At 34.8% G+C, this 23166-nt stretch overlaps 1 protein-coding gene across 3 annotated transcripts; it reads right to left on the bottom strand.

Moving 5' to 3' along the window:
• Positions 1 to 5878: 5878 nt before the first annotated feature.
• Positions 5879 to 20272, bottom strand: mettl4 (methyltransferase 4, N6-adenosine). Of its 3 annotated transcripts, none has more exons than XM_048185313.1 (9): positions 16175 to 16656; positions 15977 to 16042; positions 12670 to 13027; positions 11725 to 11794; positions 11439 to 11613; positions 7844 to 7950; positions 7674 to 7759; positions 6707 to 6927; positions 5879 to 6051 (listed from the first exon to the last, which is right to left on the bottom strand). In XM_048185313.1, the coding sequence occupies exons 1-8, from the start codon at positions 16427 to 16429 to the stop codon at positions 6749 to 6751; spliced, it is 1296 nt and encodes a 431-aa protein (XP_048041270.1). In that variant the 5' UTR covers positions 16430 to 16656; the 3' UTR covers positions 5879 to 6051; positions 6707 to 6748. The 3 variants fall into 3 exon arrangements, with proteins under 3 accessions (XP_048041270.1, XP_048041269.1, XP_048041268.1); XM_048185312.1 differs by lacking the exon at positions 5879 to 6051 and adding an exon at positions 20120 to 20272 and having other exon boundaries at positions 6276 to 6927; positions 16175 to 16479; XM_048185311.1 differs by lacking the exon at positions 5879 to 6051 and having other exon boundaries at positions 6276 to 6927.
• Positions 20273 to 23166: the final 2894 nt, after the last annotated feature.

Raw genomic sequence — 23166 nt, 5'->3', positions numbered from 1 at the left:
AGCTTTCTCTTTATATTTGTTATTTTCCAGCTGGCTTGCATGCATGACATTTGCAATCTAATATGTATATTTTAATTGCAATTAACTGTTCTGATAATTGGTATGCTGGTGGACAGAAGGTATAAATACTTGAATAAGTTTACTTGATTACTATATTATTTTAAAGCAATAAGCCCCAAGAAGCCGTGGTTTACAGTGAATTTAAGGGGCGTTGTTAGGCACAATGTGGAGAAGAGTGCCTAAAACTCCCTTAGCTGTTATAAATTCACTGTAAACCACGGCTTCACGGGCCTTATTACTTTTATAAAACGGTAACCACACAATACAAATACTAAAGCCAAAAAAATATGTATCAATGCAACTTTCATGAAGTAAAATAACTAAAAGCCTTCCTTCCGCTGGAAAAAGTAGTCCCTGACCGTGAACAGCAACAGAGATTACATTTATTACGCCATTAGATGGCGGCAAAGACACTCAGTCTCAAAGACTTTTATATTGAAACTTGATGTGAACAAGGAACGGTCAAGACTCAAATGACAAATGCTTTGACCAGCGCTGTCAGTGTCAGCAGGGCACGGGAAAACCCATTAAATGTTAAAAGGACAAGATCGCAGCGGACATTCAATCTGATTTTTTATTATGAACATTGAACTGACCTGAAGGAAAATGCTAAATCTGAATGCAGGTAATACACTCGGTCACTCGATATCTCTCTCACAATACTCTTCTACATAACACAGTAAGCTTTAATGAACAAAATAAATTGAGAACAAACATATGTTTATGTTGCTAAGTGTGTTTGCTAAGACAGAAACAGCAACATACACTCTCAGTGGTAGTTATGTAATGCGGTCAGTATAGTGAACAATATACAATATTGTTCACTATACAATAGGATAGTTGTGTTCTTTTGCTCATTAGTCATTTTGTTTACATATTTATATTGTATATTGTTTTATTGTATTTAAATGTTCAAGGTTGTTTGAAAAAAGTTTTAAAACTTGTTATTAAGAGACAACCCCTGTGAAAGACACCCTGAAAAACTCACTTGCCCATGGATTGCTGTAGTGTGGGCCAATGATATGCCTATAAGTGATAGAAAAACAAGACCAGCGATCATAGAGTGAAGACGTACAAATCCACTATTATGAAACGGATAGTTCCGGCCCTGATTCTGATTGGTTGAGCCGCGTTCAAAGCCGTTGTAAAATTCCTGAAAACATACAGCTGACCGCATTACATAAGTATCGCTGCGCCACTGAGAGCGTATGTTGCTGTGTCTGTCTTAGCAAACACACTTAGCAACGTAAACATATGTTTGTTCTCAATTTATTTTGTTCATTAAAGCTTACTGTGTTATGTAGAAGAGTATTGTGAGAGAGATATCGAGTGACCGAGTGTATTACCTGCATTCAGATTTAGCATTTTCCTTCAGGTCAGTTCAATGTTCATAATAAAAAATCAGATTGAATGTCCGCTGCGATCTTGTCCTTTTAACATTTAATGGGTTTTCCCGTGCCCTGCTGACACTGACAGCACTAGTCAAAGCATTTATCATTTGAGTCTTGACCATAGACTGTAAAAAAATATGGACGTAGTGTCCGTGACGTCACCCATAGAGTTCTGAATAGCAGTTTTGACGCGTAAATGAGGCCGCGGCCATCTTAGCTGCACGTGACCGCACGTCACTCACGGATAACTGAAAATGGGCAAAGAGGCGGGACGAAGTTGGAGCCCATGCGACTTGTTGCTGAAACCACGCCCGCCCTAGCTATCTATCTTAGATACTATCTAAAATATTAATAAAGATAGCAATATCATTAGAAAGTACTAAAGGATTACTGTCAATCTACGGCGATTTTTTACGATAACGTTATAGATGCTCCAACACCAATAGGCTAATTATTTGTGTGGGGTGTGCAAATAACACAAATCAAATGGGATTTCATACCTTTATAATGAAATAGAGATCGCGAGATGAATCCAATCCGTGGCACTTGGGTAAAAAATATATATATGTACCAGATGTATATCTCTCAAATGTTCTCTCAAACTAATGAGCACGTATCCAAAGTATAATTTTTCAAAATAGTGCAGCAGTTTTAGTTATATCCAAGCAGTGCTGTCGGAGTTGTATATCCTCCTGGTATTGTCATTGTAGTAAATCTCAGGAACAAAACTTTTAGCCAATGCCACGACGATCCAACAACGTGTGTTCCGCATGCGAGCACATGTACACAGACTGACATCTGTCTCGAGTATGCAGCAAGCCATATATTGTATAAAATAATACAGAAAAAAGCACAAATACGACAGAGATGCCAAATTCAGCGGCTGAAATGCGCTGCTGAGGTAACATACGGCTCACAGACAGCAGCGGCATACCTGTCACTCAAGTGACCACGCCCTTAATTATGCAGAACTTTAAGGCTTAATATAATTTAAACAGATGAGCTATAAAAAAAATTCACCCCCCTCAGAGTTGTCACGAAGGGCAAAATTCGCAGTATAGACCAAAATCACAATATGAACCAGACTGTAAACATGTTTTTTTCTGCTGTAAACTTGGCTAATTTAACATGATGGTCAATGAGATTCTGCTCACTTCTGCAGCCTGTCCCTAGCGGCCAGTCGATGAATTGCAGTTTAATTCACTTCCGTATTGGCTTCACGAGAAACAGGGGGAGGTTGCCGCTTGGTCTTGACCTATGGTCTTGACCGTTCCTTGTTCACAACACATTTCAATATAAAAGTCTTTGTGACTGAGTGACTCGCTTTGCCGTTTTGCCGCCATCTAATGGCGTAATAAATGTAATCTCTGTTGCTGTTCACGGTCAGGGACTACTTTTTCCAGCGGAAGGAAGGCTTTTAGTTATTTTACTTCATGAAAGTTGCATTGATACATATTTTTTTGGCTTTAATATTTGTATTGTGTGGTAACCGTTTTATAAAAGTAATAAGGCCCGTGAAGCCGTGGTTTACAGTGAATTTATAACAGCTAAGGGAGTTTTAGGCACTCTTCTCCACATTGTGCCTAACAACGCCCCTTAAATTCACTGTAAACCACGGCTTCTTGGGGCTTATTGCTTTAAAATAATATAGTAATCAAGTAAACTTATTCAAGTATTTATACCTTCTGTCCACCAGCATACCAATTATCAAAACAGTTAATTGCAATTAAAATATACATATTAGATTGCAAATGTCATGCATGCAAGCCAGCTGGAAAATAACAAATATAAAGGGAAAGCTAACTACATTTAGTCTTAACAATTCAAAAGAAGCCTAAAGTTATGCTTATTAGAGTATGTTTCACTGAAAGGAATAGTCATGACTTTCCATATCTTTTTTTTTTTAATATTGTTGCTTATCTTACAACCCTAAATGACGCTAAAATGTAAAAAAAAAAAAGTTCAATTATTTTAATGAAAATGGGCAGCAGAATACAAAAAAAGCCTGTTCTCATTAATCAGGGTTATTTTTGGTGGAAGTGTCAAGCAATGGATGTCAGTCATGCATCAATGATTGTGAAGTCGGCTTGTATTTTCCTCTTCTGTCGATCATGTCGACAGCATATTTATTTATTTTGTTTATTTGAATTAAACTTGCAATTCCATGTCCACCGGTCTCCACATCATTTGACAGAATGTCAGGTCCCATACAAACACAAACATTTACCTTTCACTTGCGATCGTTTTGTTTATTGTTTTTGAGAATAAGGGAATAATGGCATTTGCCAACTTATAGTATCCTGCCCTAAAACAAAAATTCCACACTACTGGATCTATTTAGAATCATTGAAATGAGGAAATGTATAATGACTAGATAAAATTAAGTTAAGAATAAGTTGTTAAGAGTCATGAATTTCTGAAGATAATTTAATAAGATTTTAACAATGGAAGAAATGTTTGTTAAATATCGTCATGCACTGCTCACAGGAATGTGGATGAATTTTATTATTGTGCTATGGTCACAAATAAAAAAATAATTCAAAAATGCCCAAAAACAAAATAGGAAAGAATAGGATGACAAACTTGTAACTTACTAAAAAAAAAAAAAAAAAAATCAAGAAACGTCATCATTTTATAATATGAAATAAACTGTATGGATTTTGCACATTTAAAAAACATGACAACAGAAAAAAAAAACTTGTATCCTTCATTATGTATTATTTCTATGATATTTTCAGTTGTACGGTTCTTTAATTGTTTTATTTTCTGGAGATAATAAGGACTGAGCTTTCATACAAGGATACGGAAGAGGATTAGGGCCAAGCAATAATAAAAAAATAAAACCATCTCGAGATTAAAGTTGTTAAATTTCGAGAAAAAAGTCGAGATAAAATGTTGAGAATAAAGTCATTAAATTACGAGAAAAAAGTCGCTAAATTATGAGAACAAATTCGTAAAATTATGAATTTGTTCTCATAATTTAACGACTTTGTTCTCGTAATTTAATGACTTTATTCTCATAATTTAACAAGTTTATTCTCAACATTTTATCTCGACTTTTTTCTTGAAATTGAACTAGTTTTTTCTCATAATTTAATGACTTTATTCTCAACATTTTATCTTGACTTTTTTTCTCGAAATTTAACGATTTTTTTTCTCATAATTTAACAAATTTGTTCTCATAATCTAACGACCTTTTTCTCGTAATTTAATGAGTTTATTCTCAACATTTTATCTCGACTTTTTTCTTGAAATTTAACTACTTTTTTCTCGTAATTTAACGAGTTTATTCTCAACATTTTATCTCGACTTTTTTCTTGAAATTTAACTACTTTTTTCTCGTAATTTAATGAGTTTATTCTCAACATTTTATCTCGACTTTTTTCTCGAAATTTAACAACTTTAATCTCGAGATGGTTTTATTTTTTTTTATTATTGCTTGGCCCTAATCCTCTTCCGTACTAGGAAAAGGCCTTTCATATTTTCTGCTCCTTTTTTGGAACACTTCAATAAAAATTTTGACTTGTGTTAGTGTATGTGTACTTAGTAAATTTACCCAGATTATTTCATTCTCAAGTTCAGGTTGCTCTTTTTACATTTGGCCATTTGTTTTATGCCTATTTTTGAAATATTTAATGTAATTTATTTAGGCTATGTTAAAAAATATAATCTCAATTAATGTTGTCAAAAAAATCGATATGTATCAGCTCTGAAGCGGTTTCAATAGGCTACTCCTTTTCTGCAGTATCAATACACTGCTAGCAGCTGCGTGTTCTCGCTCTCTTCTCTCTGACGGTGAATTGACACACACCTGCCTCCTCTCACTCACTCGTCTCATTTGCTCACGGTTGAATAGTTTTTGTATTGCACATAATTTTAGTCATTCTCGCAGGTTTCACGATCACACCAAAAGCGCACGCACAAAGCTGCCTCTCAAACAGCTTGTGAGTGCCAAATTTACCTTTTTAGTGCACTTAAACGGTCAAATAAAAAGTTGTCAAAATGCCCATCTTGCCCAGTATTCAGGCAAATACAGTCAGTTTTGGAACAAAAAGTTGAGAGAAAAAGCATGTTGTGCAACAGTATACTGGATCTGTGCATAAACTCTTAAAGTGACAGCAGCCTAATATTCCTGCTGCTGTCTGTCCTGTTAATCAAGGAAGAAAAGACAGAGAAAATCACTTGCTGCTTTAGACTGAATAACTTTCTTTAATTGTAAGCATTAATCTGTATTTCATTTTTACAATGAAGTGTTATTTTACATTTGATTACTTTAATTTCTGTAATATTTCTTACCCATGTTTATTTCATTTTTCTGTTTATTCTATTGTGTTATCTCATTTGCAATTTGTTTATTTGTTCTTATTTTATTACTGTTTACTTACTTTTTTGTTGTTGTTGTAAATTTAGATCAACGATTCAAATAAAACCTCCCTGTGCCATGTGTAAGCTATTGCAACAAAATCCTCCAATTTAAAAAAAAAAAAAAAATCTGGATGGCGGTATACAGTATATGACAGTTTTCCCCATGGTATCAAAAATGGTATGGAATATCGAAGTTGGAAATTTCAGTATCACGACACCACTAATCTCAAGGAATCTGGTAAAATAAAATTATATTAATATATCAAAAATATTTATACTTCAATCAAAGTTAAGGCATCCTTTCTGCATACCGTAAAATGTACCATAAACTGTTTATGAGCCTTAACCAAGACTGGTGTAATGACACATTTTAAGTATACAATCAGAATGATAAAACACAAAATTAATAGAACTAAATAGTGGAAACTATATTAAAGAAACTACAGCATAATACAGCTATTAAGATCTTTAAAGTTTAATGGCAAATTTCATTATATATCCCATGTAAAAGAGACTGTACAGTTAACATTTTGATGCATCATTTCTGCAACCAACACGAGACAATGGAAGTCAAACAGTTAGTGCCCAAAGTGCAGATCCATTGGTTATAAACTCAAAAATGTGGTGAAAACACAATTTTTATTTAATAAAAATAACATTTCTGACACACATACTAAAAAATATTTCTAAAACCAGACAAATTTTCGGAATGCCAAGTACAAATCCCAATTGATAGTATTCTTTGCATACATTTTTTAATACAAAAATATTGTTGTTTCTGTTTGGTTTAAAATACACTATTCAGATGAAAAAAACAAAATTGTGAAGCATTTTACATGCAGTCAACTGAAAGCTGATATCCATGTATATAATACAAACTCAAAACTTACACTAGAAATTGTTGGGCTTCCACTTGTAAAAAAGTCCAGGAGCTACTGTGTAAGCGCAGTCTCTGATGTTCTGGCCGGATCCTCGGCCCTCTCTCTGGTAAAATAGCTGCTGTGCTGGAACTTGATGACTTCGTTTCCCCAGCTGGTCCAGTCACACTGAAGACTTCGGGCAAACAACTCTAAACACTTGGGCTTGTGACTTATGTAAGGCTTTAGCACAGCTGTAGTACAAAAGAGAAAGAATTAGCATAAAAGCCATAAATCAGGGACTCTCCAAGTTTTTTTTACACAGCAGATCCTTCAACATCAGCAGGACAAAACAGACAACTCCACTGATAACAACAATAACAAAACATCTGGGTGTTTTCCATGCAGAAGATACGCTTGTGAAAAAAGCGTGCAGTTAATGATATTGAATGTGCAATGGTACTTCAAATCTCAAAAGAATATTGTTAAATGACTGTACTTGCAGATAATATAATATTAATGAAATAAAATGCCACTTGTGTATTTTAGGAGTAAAGTGTGTTATTCAATGTTACAGTTAAAGTTAATATATTTTCAATGTCCTCAAATGCACGTTCATTGCAAATGTGTAATTACAAATATATTTAAAAACATGACATGTATTTGTACATTCAGCAGTATATATTTCAATAATAGAAGTAATTATAAAATTACATGTAAAAATGTCCTACTTAAGTTGGTCAAAAAGCATTCCGAGGTTCAGATAATTGCATTTAATATAAATTTAAAATGTAATTAATTACCATTAACATGCAGATTAAGTTAATTGAGTGTCTGAAAACATTAATAAGCATATTCTTTTAAAACATATTATTGTTGTAATATGTACTCTTTTTTTTTTTTAAAGTATGACCTTTTCTGATATATGAACCACAAATGATCAAATAAAAAAGTAGCTGCTTATACTGCAGAAGCACAGATCTGTATTAAGCGTGTGCACCTGACAACAAAGGCTTATGAGAGTGCAGTACTGAGGGGACGCTGATCAGAAGCCGTTGCTCTGGAAGCTCATCCACTGCTGAAGACCTGTAACACACAATGAGCTTTGGAGTTTACAATATAAAAAGAAGGAAGAAAAGAAGACACCAATGCGAAACATATACACACTACCTGACTGCGTGATCAATGCTAGAGCGATACTTGCCAAGCACCAGCACTTCATAGGGCTTCTTGTGTTGCGAATCCAGAGGAAACACAAACTCCCCTGTTCGGGTCACCTGGAGATTCAGACAAACTGTGAGCACAAGCTAAGCAGTGTTGGTGACTTTTACTTTCAAAAGTAACGTTACATTATTGCAGTCCTCCTTAAAGGCCCGTTCACACCAAAAACGATAACTATAATGACGATAACTATATTTGCGTCCACACCAACTAACGATAACAGTCTGTTTATTCTAAGCATGCGCTGCGGTTTCAAAGTGTGTACAACATGTTTTTGCTATTCGTTGCCTTTGCATGGCTTTAACCAGCAGGTGTCCTCAGCATGCTGTGTTTCGAGTGAATAGCTAGTGTAATCGATCTAATCTAACAGTGAATTTAGCTGACAAAGTCAATATAGTGGAATAAAAACAATGCCTAGTCTTTTTCACTGCAACTTCAAAGGAAGCAAGACAACATGTTGTCGAAACTAGCACTGGATACCTGAGGTAATTTTATGTTACGCTGTTTACCACCCTGGAATGATGATCTCATCGTTAATACTTCTCACCATTTATATGGAGGGTATGACAGATTGTTTTCCATATATCCATTTTCTTTAAAATGTTCTTGAAAAGGGGGTTTGACTTGTCAAACAGTGTTGGCTTTTTCTGGAGCTTCTCCGCAATGTCGTCTGCCATTTTAAATGCGCGAGCCCTTAAATTAGAATGGATTCTGATTGGCTGTCAGAGTTTTATCGTTAAACAGTTGGAAAAAAAATTGTACTGAAAGTGATCCCAAATATATAGTTTCTCTATATCGTTATTGTTATAGCTGTGCTATTCTTTTATATTTAGAACAATTTTTAGAACTATATTTTTATCGTTATCTTTATAGTTATCATACTTGGTGTGAATGGGTCTTTAAAAAAGTAATTAAGTTTTATTACTTTATGAAAACCCATGAGTTATTCCAAAAGACTCAGATTAAACCGCTCAATCACTTTATGAACTTTCTGACGAGTCAATGTTTTGAATGAACTTTCAATCGAAGGATAGAAATCTCTCAGGCTTCAATAAAAATATCCTGATTTGTGTTTTGAAGATGAACGAATGTCATACAGGTTTAAAGGTGCCCTAGAACTTTTTTTTAAAAGATGTAATATAAGTCTAAGGTGTCCCCTGAATGTGTCTGTGAAGTTTCAGCTCAAAATACCCCATAGATTTTTTTAATTCATTTTTTTAACTGCCTATTTTGGGGCATAATTAGAAATGAGCCGATTCAGGGTGTGTGGCCCTTTAAATCTCGTGCTCCACGCCCCAAGAGCTCGCGCTTGCCTTAAACAACATAAAAAAAGTTCAAACAGCTAATATAACCCTCAAAATGGATCTTTACAAAGTGTTCGTCATGCAGCATGTCTAATCGTGCAAGTACAGTGTTTATTTTGATGTTTACATTGATTCTGAATGAGTTTGAGGCTATGCTCCGTGGCTAACGGCTAATGCTACACTGTTGGAGAGATTTATAAAGAATGAAGTTGTGTTTAATAATGAAAATAACGACGGCTCTTGTCTCCGTGAATACAGTAAGAAACGATGGTAACTTTAACCACATTTAACAGTACATTAGCAACATGCTAACAAAACATTTAGATAGACAATTTACAAATATCACTAAAAATATCATGCTATCATGGATCATGTCAGTTATTATTGCTCCATCTGCCATTTTTTGCTATTGTCCTTGCTTGCTTACCTAGTCTGTTGATTCAGCTGTGCACATCCAGATGTTCTGCCTCTAATGCCTTTCATAATGTTGGGAACATGGGCTGGCATATTCAAATATTGGGGGCGTACACCCCGACTGTTACGTAACAGTCGGTGTTATGTTGAGATTCGCCTGTTCTTCGGAGGTCTTTTAAACAAATGAGATTTTTTTATAAGAAGGAGGAAACAATGGAGTTTGAGACTCACTGTATGTCATTTTCATGTACTGAACTCTTGTTATTCAACTATGCCAAAGTAAATTCGATTTTTTAATCTAGGGCACTTTTAAAACAACATGAGGACATGTAAATGATGACAGTATTTTAATTTTTGTGTAAACTATGCCTTTAACCCTCTGGTGGTCTTCGGTCATGTTAGACCAAAAAATTTTTTTTGGTTTATTTTAAATTTTTTTACTTCATCAGAATTGTTTGAAACTTGGTGACTTACTATATTGCTATATAAAATACAGAGCAATTTTTGGGGTACAATCTACAAATTATTAATGATGAAGTAGTCTTACAATTAAAGTCTAAATATATATCCAAATGTAAAACCTAATAAAAAAGTAATTATGTCTGAAAATACTCTTACAAGCAACTAGGGAATACACAGCCCTATATTCTGGTATGTGCATAGGCTGTCAATAGAGGGACAAAGAGCTCTCAGATTTTATTAAAAAGATCTTCATTTGTGTTCCGAAGATAATTTCCAGAATTTTCATTTTTGGGTGAACTATCCCTTTAAACACTGAACTAATTGAAAATACTGCAAAACAAATAAACGTATTTATAGAAATAAATGGTGCATCATTTAGGGGTGAATATTGTCTAGTTAGTACAACAAAATCACCTCATAACACAAAATAATTAAAGAATAAATATTAATAAAACATTCATTTAATTAAAAAAAATATATATATATACTTATTGTCATCAGTCTATTCTGACCTCAGCATATTATAAAGCTCAAAGTATAATTCACTTTTTACGTGTACGTGATGGTCAGCGTTCAGTGTGTGTGACATGAATTTCGCCATCTGAAGAGTACGCGCGTACCGCCGGATTTTTGTAACCGCGTGTACTTTATACACACAGGTCAGATATGCGTATTGAATTTTTTTTTTGCATTAATCAAGTTTTTCCACAAAGTGCCAACTGTGCCCTGGGGCCGTCGATTCACAAGGTAATTGAAGAAAAACTGCGTAAACAGACTGGAACGCACGCAATAGACGATAGATTGTGTGAAGATGCTTTTTTTGTGTGTGGTTATAATGAACCGTTCTGTTTTTGCTGTAAATCTTGAAATTAAACCATTAAAAAACAACTGCTCATGCAACGTGCGTAGCATCTTTGTTTGGACTGTGATTAAAAAGCAGTGGTTCCCTCTAATTTGAAATGGCTATGTATTTTTGTTTATTATAATAATATTAATAATAAATATTGCAACCAGTATCAGAATCGGCCAATTTGCTTGTAAAAATAAATAAATAAATCAGAATCTACATTGTCCACGAAAAAAATCTAAATAGGCCTACAATCTGGGCTTTCTTTTTCTATCAAGTAGATCTTGTCTTTCAAAAAGGTCGAGGTCAGGGATCTTGGGCTTAAAAAGGTTGGTGACCACTGGTCTAAAGCGTGTGTACGCGTTTGAGTCAAATCAAGTATTATTTGCAAGGCTGCGCGTTCGACTTAAGTGTGACCCCTAAGTAAGCAATACCAGAGGGTTAATGGTGTTTTTTCCTCCTAATTAATGTTTTAGGGTACTTTTCCTCTTCTTGTGCAGTTGTGCTCTGTGTTTACCTTGACCCAGAGCCACTCAGCTACGACTTCAACTGCCCAGTATGGGTAGAGCTCTTCTTTGACGAAACGCAGGTGCTTTGCCCGGTTAGTTACCCAAGTAACCACCAAACATTCTGGAGCAGCCAGAGCTGGCACAGGAAGCTGCTTGAGCTGAGAGGATGGCAGAGAACTGTATCTGTCAATCATACCATGATATGACTTCAGTCCAGAGCAGTTGCTTTGAAAATGAATAATTTCATAGCCACATGAACACGTATGCATGCATGTCTACGTGGAGTCACTTTACCTGTTGCTTCTTTTGACAGATTTGTTTTCCCATGGCGGATCAAGGACTATAAGGTCGAATTTGTCTCCACCTGTAGTCAAAACGTTGCAATATGCAAAACTCACAGATCAACAGTCACACAGAGGAAAATTAAGCTGTGCTGCTGAGAAATCTGACCCATAAGGAGCATATAAATTAAAATATTCACAATGTCGAAAAGAACTCTAGAAAAAAAAATGATTAAGATAAACAAATTCTTTTATTGACCCCATTAGGATTATTTCCAAATTATGACATTATTATGAAATTCCAGTAAGAATCCTGTTTCTTTACATTTTGTTGTCTTGGGTTATTGTATGAAATATTTAAAGCATAAAACAAAGTTTTAATTGATCTGATTTGAATTAAATAAAAATTGATCTGTTTTAGCATGGATTATTACTGTATATAAAATATAATGAACCTGTATGGTCAATAAACAAAATAATGCAAAATTGGAAGCATCTAAAGTAGCATAACAAAATGACTAAAACCTAAACTAAAATCGGTAACACTTTGCAATAAGTTCTCAATAGTTAACTTTGGTTAATGCATTAACTAAAATTTGTTACAGTATTTATTAATCTTAGTTTATAAAAATACAACTGTTTGTTAGTTCATGTTAGCTCAGATCTATTAAATAATATTAACATCTACTAATTTAATATTACCTATGATTAATAAATGCTTCTGAAGTATTTTTCATTGTTAGCTCACGATAAGTAATGTTAACAAATAGAACCTTATCGTTACCCTAAAATTATTCAAATTAAACCTGCAAATATAAAAATAAAAGCCAATTCAAAATATTAATAAATAGTATATAAATAATACTAAAATAGCACTGCTCTTGAAAGCTTTAAGCCATTTAGCTCAGCATAAAACAAAATACTCTAATATGCAATAGAATAGTAAATTAAAACTCACTGTTGACAAGTGGATGCATACGTGTGATGTCAGACAACAGGAATCGGCTGCGGGGGGGCAACAGATACTTCTCCCTCATCAGCGTGACCTCACAAGCAGAGTCAAATGGGTTTTCAGTGACGTATGAGAATATATCAAGCGGTGGATCCAGACCATCTCCGTTCAGCGTTTGCACTGGTGCCACCTCAGACTCGTCCGTTAATGGGAGCTGTTTGGCCATGTCACATAAGGCAGCTAACTGGCACTCATGTGTTGTCAGGGATTCAGAGGGTGGTGTGGTCAGAGCTTTGGTCAAGTATCCACACTGACGGGCAGCTTCCAGAAGAGCCTGAGAGCCCTCCAGAACCACTGACCTGATCTGAGGAAATAAATCAAAACAAGGCATGCACAGAAAGAGAGTGTGTGAGAGGAAATTTGTATGCTAGAATAGCAAGTAGAAACCAAATCCTGATGGAATTCTATTGGAATTTCTATCATAATTTTGAATCATTCCATTTTAGTATGCACAGAGCACAAGAAAGATCTACAACATTTAATAAATAATGATTTATTTTTATATATCCTTATGACTGAGGAAGGAACTGAAAACAAGCAATATGACGAAGGATAAAAAAATGAGGACCTGATGAGGTGGTTAATATGGGCTTCAAAAATGAGCAAGGAAACAAATGTCACTCAAATATTTGTTTCAAAAATTCTAATTTTCAGACCATTAATGCAGTTGGTTATGAAAGTGAGGTAGAAGGAAATTTAAGTCACATCGCTGAATAATCTTTAATTAGAAAGAGAAGTGGTCCGAGTACCGAACCTTGAAGAACACCTATAGGAATGGAAATGTTTTTTTTTTTTTTGATGCACATTTGTTACAAACGTTGGTTCCGTGTTTACATCCGTATGCCGGCTCAGTATTGGCCGAAGCTATTCTTATTCCAGAAAGCTAGGTTAACTTACCGTCACATATCCTGAACTCTCAGTTGATTAACCCAAAACTTGCTTACTCAAGGAGGTACGCAGGTCCAAAACCACAGTCTGGTGTAAGTTCAGTCAAACCGGAGTATGAAACTCAGAGTTAATGGTGACCACACAAAAACATTGTAAACTGAGCGCTGAATCCAGGAGTCATCTTAGTCAAAAAAATGAAGGCTAAGAAGAAGTGCACCATACTTATTTTCTTTTGTTTATGGCGATTTACATTCTTATTGCATATCACCAACTACCGGGCAGTAAAAGCATTATTTTTTAAATCTTATCTTTTAATCTATAATCAGTTATTATCAGTATAATCAGTAATTTTTTATTACTGTGAACAATAATTATAAGGCTATATTGTTTGATGCAAATTATTTAAAAAGTTAAGTAAAATTAAAAAAGAAAGATTAAGTAAAAAAACAGTCTGTGCTTGCAAAGATAACATGAGTTTATTTTTTGTATTTTATATTGTTTTATTTTTGCTTCCACACTTCTTGTAAAGTGAGATGTATTACATATGTATTTCTATTAAAGAAATACATTATATAATTATAATATATCATTGCTTTATGTTATAATCGGAGCAGGTTATGTTAAGTATAAGTTGCTATGGCTACTTACCCTAAAAGTACTCTCAGGTTTTGGAACAAAATGTTGAGGTTATCCGCTTACTCTGGGTAAACTTAAAGGGTTAGTTCACCCAAAAATGAAAATTCTGTCATTAATTACTCACCTTCATGTTGTTCCAAACCCATAAGACCTTTGATCATCTTCACAAATTAAGATATTTTTGATAAAATTTGATAAAAACCTTTTTCAATGCACAGAAAGCTACGAAGACATATTTAAAACAGTTCATGTGACTACAGTGGTTCAACCTTAAAGTTATGAAGCAACGAGAATACTGTGCGCCAAAAAAACAAAATAGCAACTTTATTCCACAATATCTAGTGAAGAGCGATTTCAAAACACTGCTTCATGAAGCTTCGAAGATTTACGAATCATTTGTTTTGAATCAGTGGATCGGAGCGCCAAAATCACATGATTTCAGTAGACGAAGCTTCGTTACGTCATAAGTGTTTTGAAACTTCAATAGTTCACACGACTTTTGCAGTTTGATACGCGCTCCGAACTACTGATTCGAAACAAAAGATTCGTAAAGCTTCGAAGCTTCATGAAGCAGTGTTTTGAAATCGCCCATCACTAGATATTGTTGAATAAAGTTGCTTTTTTGTTATTTTTGGTGCACAAAAAGTATTCTCGTCACTTTATAATATTATGGTTGAACCACTGTAGTCACATGAACTGTTTTAAATATAACTTTAGTAGATTTCTGGGCATTGAAAAAGGGAGTGTTATTGCTGGCGATGCAGCCTTACTGAACCATCGAATTTAATCAAAAGTATCTTAATTCGTGTTCTGAAGATGAACGAAGGTCTTACGGGTGTAGAACGACATGAGGGTGAGTAATTAAGATTAATTTTTGGGTGTACTAACCCTTTAAACCTAGCCTGGTAATACCAGACTCTGCTACTTCACTTTGTTTCGTAGACAGAGTCTGGAATGGCATAATAGAGAAGTGTTTTCTCTCTCGCTAGGGGGCGCTTGTCTGAAGTTTAAAATCATTGGTTACCCGTAAGCCAATCAGATACGTTTAGTTATGACGTATGTTATGCGCCTGTACAGCCGCATCGAAGCACAGACATCATGCATCGAACTCAAATCTGTTTAAAGATTTAAAGACTTAAAATGTTTATCAAACACTCTTCTTGTTCTGGCTTCAGTTTGAAAAAGAGTTGAATGTTCTCCATAACAGAGCGAATTGCATCCCGTGTCTCGTTTCCCATTTCCGCGGTCGTTTCGGTTTTCGATTTCTCTAACCTACAATGTAAAACTCGGCGCTTAGCATCTACGTCACGGCTCTCAGCCCGCCCTCTGTTCGTTGATTGGCCCGGCTGTTTCCAGACCGGTGGCAAACAGAAAGCTCTGACGCTGTATCAGACTGAGTACAGAAGCGAAATGAAATTGAGCGGAAGTAGGAAGTCTGACGTAGTCAGGCTACTTTAAACCAGGTAAGTCACATAACCTGCTTTCTGCAATATCCCCCAGTAAGGCTCTGACAAACATTAGACAATATCCAAAAGAACTCTTGAAAAAAAAAAAAAAATTAAAAAATTAAAATAAAATGATAATAATAAATCAATATTGCCAAATTGGATCATTGTTCCGGTTAGGATTATTCCAAATGATGACACTGTTATGAAATTCCAATAGAATTCAATCTGTACAGATTAATTTACGTTTTGTTTAATTTTAGAAATGAATAAAGCATTGTCACCTTGCCATGATAAATATGGGCATCTAACTCCCCTGTATTGAGATCACGCTGCTTTCTCTTTCGTTTCTGCAAATAAAAACACACTGTAAAGTATCATGTAGCAATCTCCAGAGACCTTAATAAAGCACAGTATATCAATTATAATAATAACAGCAACAATAAATATGTGGCTGTCTTGCTCTGTGTCGCTTTGCATACCTTTCGTGTTTGAAGATCAGTCTTTGCATGTTCACCATTGCTATGTTTTGCCGTGTAGCTGGTCAAGATATCTGTGTTTTGTTGAATTTGACCGTGGGGCTTCAAAGTATTAAAATATTCCCTCTTGAAACAGTATTTGAAGTATGTCGGCTTTTCAAGCCCAGCACTTTGACAAACACAGCGCTGCAAACCCTCATCTATGTGAGTGCAGGAGTCCAACAGCCAGCCCCAAGAGTTTCCACACACAATAGACATTTACAATACCAGTAAAATGGCCGTCGAAATTATTCTGTTTCATCCATAAACTGAAAGAAAGAAAAAGGTTTCATCATCTCATCATAAATATAAAATGCTGCTGCTGCTGCAGTAGTAGTGCTGCTTCTTCTGTAAATGTTTAATTTCGGTTGGCAAGTTTGCTTTTGGCGCATTACCGCCACCGACTGGACTAGTGTGGAGCATCAACGTCGAGCCCATTTCCGCCGCATAGGGAGAAATCACGCTTTGGTAAATCTTAACAAACATTAGTTAATTAAACATATAACTCACATTGCTAGAAATAAGAGATGACGTGCTTGTTAATCATTAGGCTATGTAATGATTAACAGATCATTATTTGTAAATTGCGTTTTTTTTAAAAAAATCTGCAAATGATTTTAACAGAAATTAGACAATGATTACAAGTTTATCATTATTACTAACTAACTTATTTTCACAATGTTAGCGCTGGACAGTAAATACTGATTATAAATTAATCAAACATGTGTGTGTGTGTATATATATATATATATATATATATATATATATATATATATATATATATATATACAGGGCTGGAAATGGCTGAGATTCACTGGGGGGACTATATGGGAAGGATTTTTTTTTTTTTTTTTTTTAACTTTCAATGACTTTTCAGATATATTTAAATATAAAATATTATACAATTATATAATATGCTAACATTAAACAGGCCTATTTCATGTTTCCTCCAAACAATATTTTCTTAATTATCAAGCAAGCACATTGAAAGGTCAACGAACAACATTTATGAATTGTGTGTGGCACAAACATGTTAATTCAACAGAATCTTTGCTTGGAGAAAATAACCTGTTTGATTTTGGCCAAATTAAAGATACATTGTCTAGGAATTTGCATATGTGGTGCAGACTGAATTGAACAGGTCACAAACATTTTAAATACATTTGTCCTCAGGTTAAAAACTGAATGTTTTGGATGGCTACCGCTCAGTTTAGTATACTTTGAAAATCAACAATTACACATTTAAAAGGGAATCCAGTTTTAATGCAAAAGGAAGCTGATGTGCATTCTAAAAAGCAAAATAATTTGGATAATAATGTAAATATACTAATATTCACTCATCCCTTTTCTTAAACATGGTTAAAAGGGTTTAAATTTTATGTTTATCATTTTATAAAACTTTTTGAGGATGTTACCATAGACAAAAAAAAAACATTGCTACCTGAACATGCAGTTTTATTCTAATATTCGCTGAAATAATTTCAACTGCTGATTTTTACTCAATAAGCTGCAAGATTCTGGAAATTGAGAATCATTTCCATTTTTTTTAAAAATAGTGTTCACAATTCTCCCATGATTCCGAATTTAAAAAAAAAATAAATAAAAAATAAATGTAATTTACTGATCAATTTACTGATTCTGACATCATGTTAGTTGCTGCAGTCTATTTACAAAAAAACATTACTTATTTTGAATGAATTATCTTATAAAAATCGGTTTGAATAAATGATTCAATGACTCAATTATAAAGATGTCACTTGTTTCATAGATGAATCAACGTTTTTGAACAATTCTTTGTAATGAATGATTCAATGACGAATACATTTTTAACAATCATTTGTCGCCACCTACTGGTGTAATGATGTAATTGATGCAATCTTTATTTGAAGTATCAAGTTACTTTCAAAGGGTAATTTACTCTATTTTGTTCACTTCCTATTGGGATGGGGGACTGGTTGTCTTCCTTGGTTGCAAGGAGTTTGGGTTTGCTCCCTCGTGAGGTTTATTTATTTGTTTGTTGCTTTATTTTTGCAAAATGGCCCACACATGCAAAGTTGGTTGATAACACAACTGCAATAAAGTAACAGCCTATAGTTAACAATTATGTTTACAAAGTACCATGGGAAGTCAAACTATCTACTTAAAAAGTTCTTATACCAAACTTGTTGATTCTTGGAATACAGCCAGGTTTTTCCTAATGGGCATATCTGTCATATTAGCAGAACACATTTTTACACATGAGGAAAACTAAAGTTTAGTCAATAATTCAAGAAGATCCATGATTCTAACTTGTACTTGGCCTTATGAAAAAGTAGTTCTTGTAATTGTTACAATAAGGATATAATTACAGCTAGACCATTGATGGCTCCTCATTGCATGCTTAGGGCAATGTTAACTTTTTTCTCTTTTTTAAATCTATTGCCTTAATAGATTATATATTTTAAATTCTTCAAGCAAGTTAGTTAAAATGTACCACAATAAATACAATAGAACGTGATAAATTCTAGTAAAGGTGGTCATAAGAAGTTTAAAAAGCTTGCAAGATCATCATCATGTTTTCCCCTCTTTTTACTGGCTGTTTTTAGATCATGATGACTTTTCCATAAAGTTTTACTACATTCTGAATAGAATTCAAATGAAACCCATTTGAATTCTATTGAGAACGTTCTATTTTATCATAGGAACGGCTCGCGCAAATCTTATCACACTTTTGGAGCGCGCTGGTGAACGCGCCTGCGGTGATTCGTGTGCGGTGCGCCGCTCATGCTTATAAAAGCTCCGAACGCACGATATATACAATTAATTAAGAGCCTGATTCTATGTTTCTGTGTGGTGGTTAGATCGAGTACCGGCAACATGTGAGAAGTGCCGGTATGCAAGACAAAGCGTGGGTACGCTACAGATTAAAGTGCCGGTGCGTACCGGCCCACTTCGAGCACTGAGTAAGATCGCGTGGGTGTTTGAATTCAGATTGCGATCTTTTTTATGAATAATCATGCAATTTTATTGCGCTATGTTTTTGCGCTGAATCGGTTTCGTTTTCGTAGGCTATTGAGTGAATAAATACAGAAATCCCTTCATTTCTATAAAAAAAAAGAAACGAACCAATTTGAACTGGAACGCCGTCCCCCCTTGAAATTCACTCCGGGGACGCCGTCCCCCCGCGTTACCCCCCATTTCCACCCCTGTATATATATATATATATATATATATATATATATATATATATATATATGTTTTTTTTTTTTTTTTTTTTTTGAAGAGTTTGGTTCTAAAACGCTATAAATCCATTTTGATTAATTTGAGTAAAAATGTGTTTTCTTTACCAAGATTCACATAGCATCTTTTGGTTATAAAAACATTAAACATTCAAATCTAGATTTTGATTTTCAAAGGTTTATTATAAAAACGACCCCCCCCCCCCCCCCCCCAAAAAAAAAAAATTAAAACAAAAAAATTGCAGTAAATCCATGACAAGTTTTTTTTTTTTCAAAATGCAATTAATCAATTAATCAATATTAATATAAATGTTATTTTTTTATATTGGAAATTCACAACAAAGAAAGTTGATTCACATATATGACAGCCTCTGAACTTTGTCAATACTAATCTTATATACAGGCACTGGACTAAAAATACATTCAGTCGTCGCGCCCAAAATGAGTTCAACGAGTCATCTTATAAATTAATTATGTCTCCGTTTGTCATTACCGATTAAAGAGTATCTGGCGCCACAGCACGGTTAAAATAAACACATTAACAGAGTACATTGATATTAAAAACGGCTTTTAAAATCTGTTTTGGGGACCGTGACAGAAGTTTGATGCTGTCGTGGAACAAGCAACAGCTTGACCGAGTGCCTCATCTTCTTAATCTCCTCACGTAAATTACTACATTTCGATCACTTACGTTTCTTCCCCACCGCAGAAACCACCACAGGTTCATCAATGCTGTCAAAATTATTCATTTTTCTGTTTTTGCTGAGCACAAAGTACAAAGTAGATAAGGAAAACTAGGATGCCGGGTGTATTCAGAGCGCCGCCATTACTGTTTACAGTGCGTGGAATGGTGCGCTGTGATTGGTTGAGCGGATGTGTCGCGTTCTGCAGAGAAGAGAGACTGGCGTTTGTCGCGTTTTAGAAAGAAAACATGACAGAGTAACACGACGCATTTTGCGCTAAATTAATAAATGACTTTTCAATACTGACCAGATACAACGATTTTGGCGGAAACTCCTTTTTTTTTTTCTTTTTTTTTTTTCAAAAGGCGTTTAGGAACCAAACTCATATATATGTTTTAGCTAATGTATGTGATATTTATTTATTTTTTATGAATGTTGTAACTGGGTACTTAGACTGCTGTGTTTTCACAAGATAGATCAGCCTAATGTTGTCCATCTCAAAACTTTCCCATGACAGTGTTGTGAAACAAGGTCAGACTATCTCTGTGCTAGTCACATGAAGTCAGAAGGACCACAGACAATGCAAGATTTTTTGAGTAATGAATAAAGTCATTTCTCTGATGAAAGAGAGTTTAATGAGACCTAATTAAAGTGAACTGGACCTGAACCTGGACCGAGGATTGGCATAGCAGACTTGGATCTCTCACACTGTGGAATGGGGAGATATAAAAAAGGCACAAAAGTTGCAAGATCAAATCTATGGGAAAAGGTAGGCGGGACCGATTCTATAATAAACAAGCTGCAGAAAGCTGATATTTTGAATAGAAACACTGAATATTCCTCAGAAATATGGTCCCAGCTTGCCATAGATTTGTTTAATAATGACACACTAAAAAACCGTCATTGGGTTTGGACCATATGGACCAGCAACCGCAGAGGCCTGAGAGAAAGACTGGCTGCAGAAGCAGGTGTGGAATGTGGACACCATCAAAGTGGGACAGAAGAAAAGAAGCCAGGAGGTGAAGGTAAAAGATTTAAATCATAATTCTAAAAGAAATAAAAAGTTTTTACAGTGGGCTTAGTAGTTATTTATTGAAATATTTTGTATTATTTGTTTAAGATAAAACAGCTAAATGTTCAAATTACAAATTTAATATTTAAAGGGATAGTTCCCTTTAAAGGGATAGTTTAAAGGGATAGTTTAATATTTAAAGGGAAAATTCTGTCATCATTTACTCCCCCTATTTGAAACCTTTAATTTGTTCTGCTGGACGCATTTTTGGCGTGCTGGTCTGAAAACGAGATGTTCAGGTGCATTGTTGACGTGTTGCTATTTTGAGGCAACTGAAATAGACTGCGTCACTGACCAACTGAAACCTGGATTAGTCAATGGCACAATATTTTTTTTGTTGTTGTTATTTAAAGAGCATTAGTAATATGTGCCTATATGCGGGTGCACAACACGCATTCACTCTGCTTATTGCACACACAGCAGCACACAAACATGCCAAATATTACAAATAAAATTATTACAATGTAAAAGATTATTATTGTGTGCATTAAGATAAAAATGCTTTGGTGGAATCCGGCTTGTCTCGTAGATGGTCTGCTTGCATGCTTTAACCTTGCGCACGAGCGGATCCATTTCCTCACTAGAGAAGCTTTCAGTTTTTCAGCTTGCAAATTCCACCATCTAAATAGCGAATCCACCATGGCGTGAATGCAACTGGCTTTTAAAGGGAATGGGAGAAGAGACTGATTAGTTTATAGCACGTTATGCCCAAAACACACCCATGGCTCATTAAGAGAATAGGGACAACCCTTTTAGACCATGCGCCGGGCGCACTGACCATTTTTCCCGTCATTAAACTAAGGCTGAATCTTTCTGACTTGTGCTGAATTTATTTGCAAATTCATAAGTGTTACAGAGTTTACAAAAAGCCTTTTCACATTTTGATCAGTGAGAGCATATCTGCGGTAAGCTTATTTTTTGGACAAAAACATTAAATAAATAAATTTAAAACACAATTTCTATTCTGTTTTAACCTTTTCCTGATGTATCTCTGGCATGATATTGGCAATTTATCATTAAAAATTCATAAAATATAATTTATGGCTTATTGAGAGTATTTTCTTTATTTTACTATGAAGGCCTATTTTTGATCATTTTCAGGCTAAAATATATTTATATAATGATGATAATATAAGTATTTGAAAATAATAGGCTAGTTATGCTCAGTTGTTTTCATACATTGTTTTCAAATGCAATCTGGAACTAGAGCTTGAATGGTGTGAGAGTTATTTTTGTTTTTGTTAGGAAAAAATTCCAAGCAGTCATGATAATCAGCAGGTTCTCATGGTTTCTGTGGGAACTCAATTCAGAGAGCTCAGCAATTAAATATACAAATAAAATATATAAAAATAAAAAGGTTATGTTTGGTCCTAATATTTTTAATATTTTTCTCTAGTTCATGTTGGCCACAATTATTGGCACCCAATTATTGCAATGTCCTTTTCCCAAGATAACAGCTCAGAGTCTTCTTCTATAATGCCTGATGAGTTTGGAGAACACCTGAGGAGAGATCAGAGACCATTCCTTCATGCAGAATCTCTCCTGATCCTTCAGATTCCCAGCTCCATGTTGGTGCTTCTTCTCTTCAGTTCACTCCACTCACGATCCAACGATCCAACCACAGCCCATTATTGGATTTCTAGCAGAAGCAGTCAGGTTTTGATTTTTTTATCTGTTAGTATTTGATAGAATCCATGATGCCATGTATCTGAACAAGATGTCCAGGACCTCCAGCAGAAAAATAGGCCCACAACATTAAAGATCCAGCAGTATATTTAACCGTGGGCATGGGGTACTTTTTATCCATGTGTTCACCAAACCCATCTGGTGGGTTTGCTGCCAAAAAGCTCTTTTTTTAGTTTCATCTGACCACAGAAGCCGGTCCAGTTTGAAGTTCCAGTCTTGTCTGACAACTGAATATGCTGGAGATTGTTTTTGGATGAGCAAAGAAGGATTTTTCTTGAAACCCTCCTGAACAACTTG

Source organism: Megalobrama amblycephala, linkage group LG3 (assembly GCF_018812025.1).
Source record: "Megalobrama amblycephala isolate DHTTF-2021 linkage group LG3, ASM1881202v1, whole genome shotgun sequence".
Taxonomy (NCBI): Eukaryota; Metazoa; Chordata; class Actinopteri; order Cypriniformes; family Xenocyprididae; genus Megalobrama; species Megalobrama amblycephala.
This window is presented reverse-complemented; position numbering and strand designations above follow the sequence as displayed.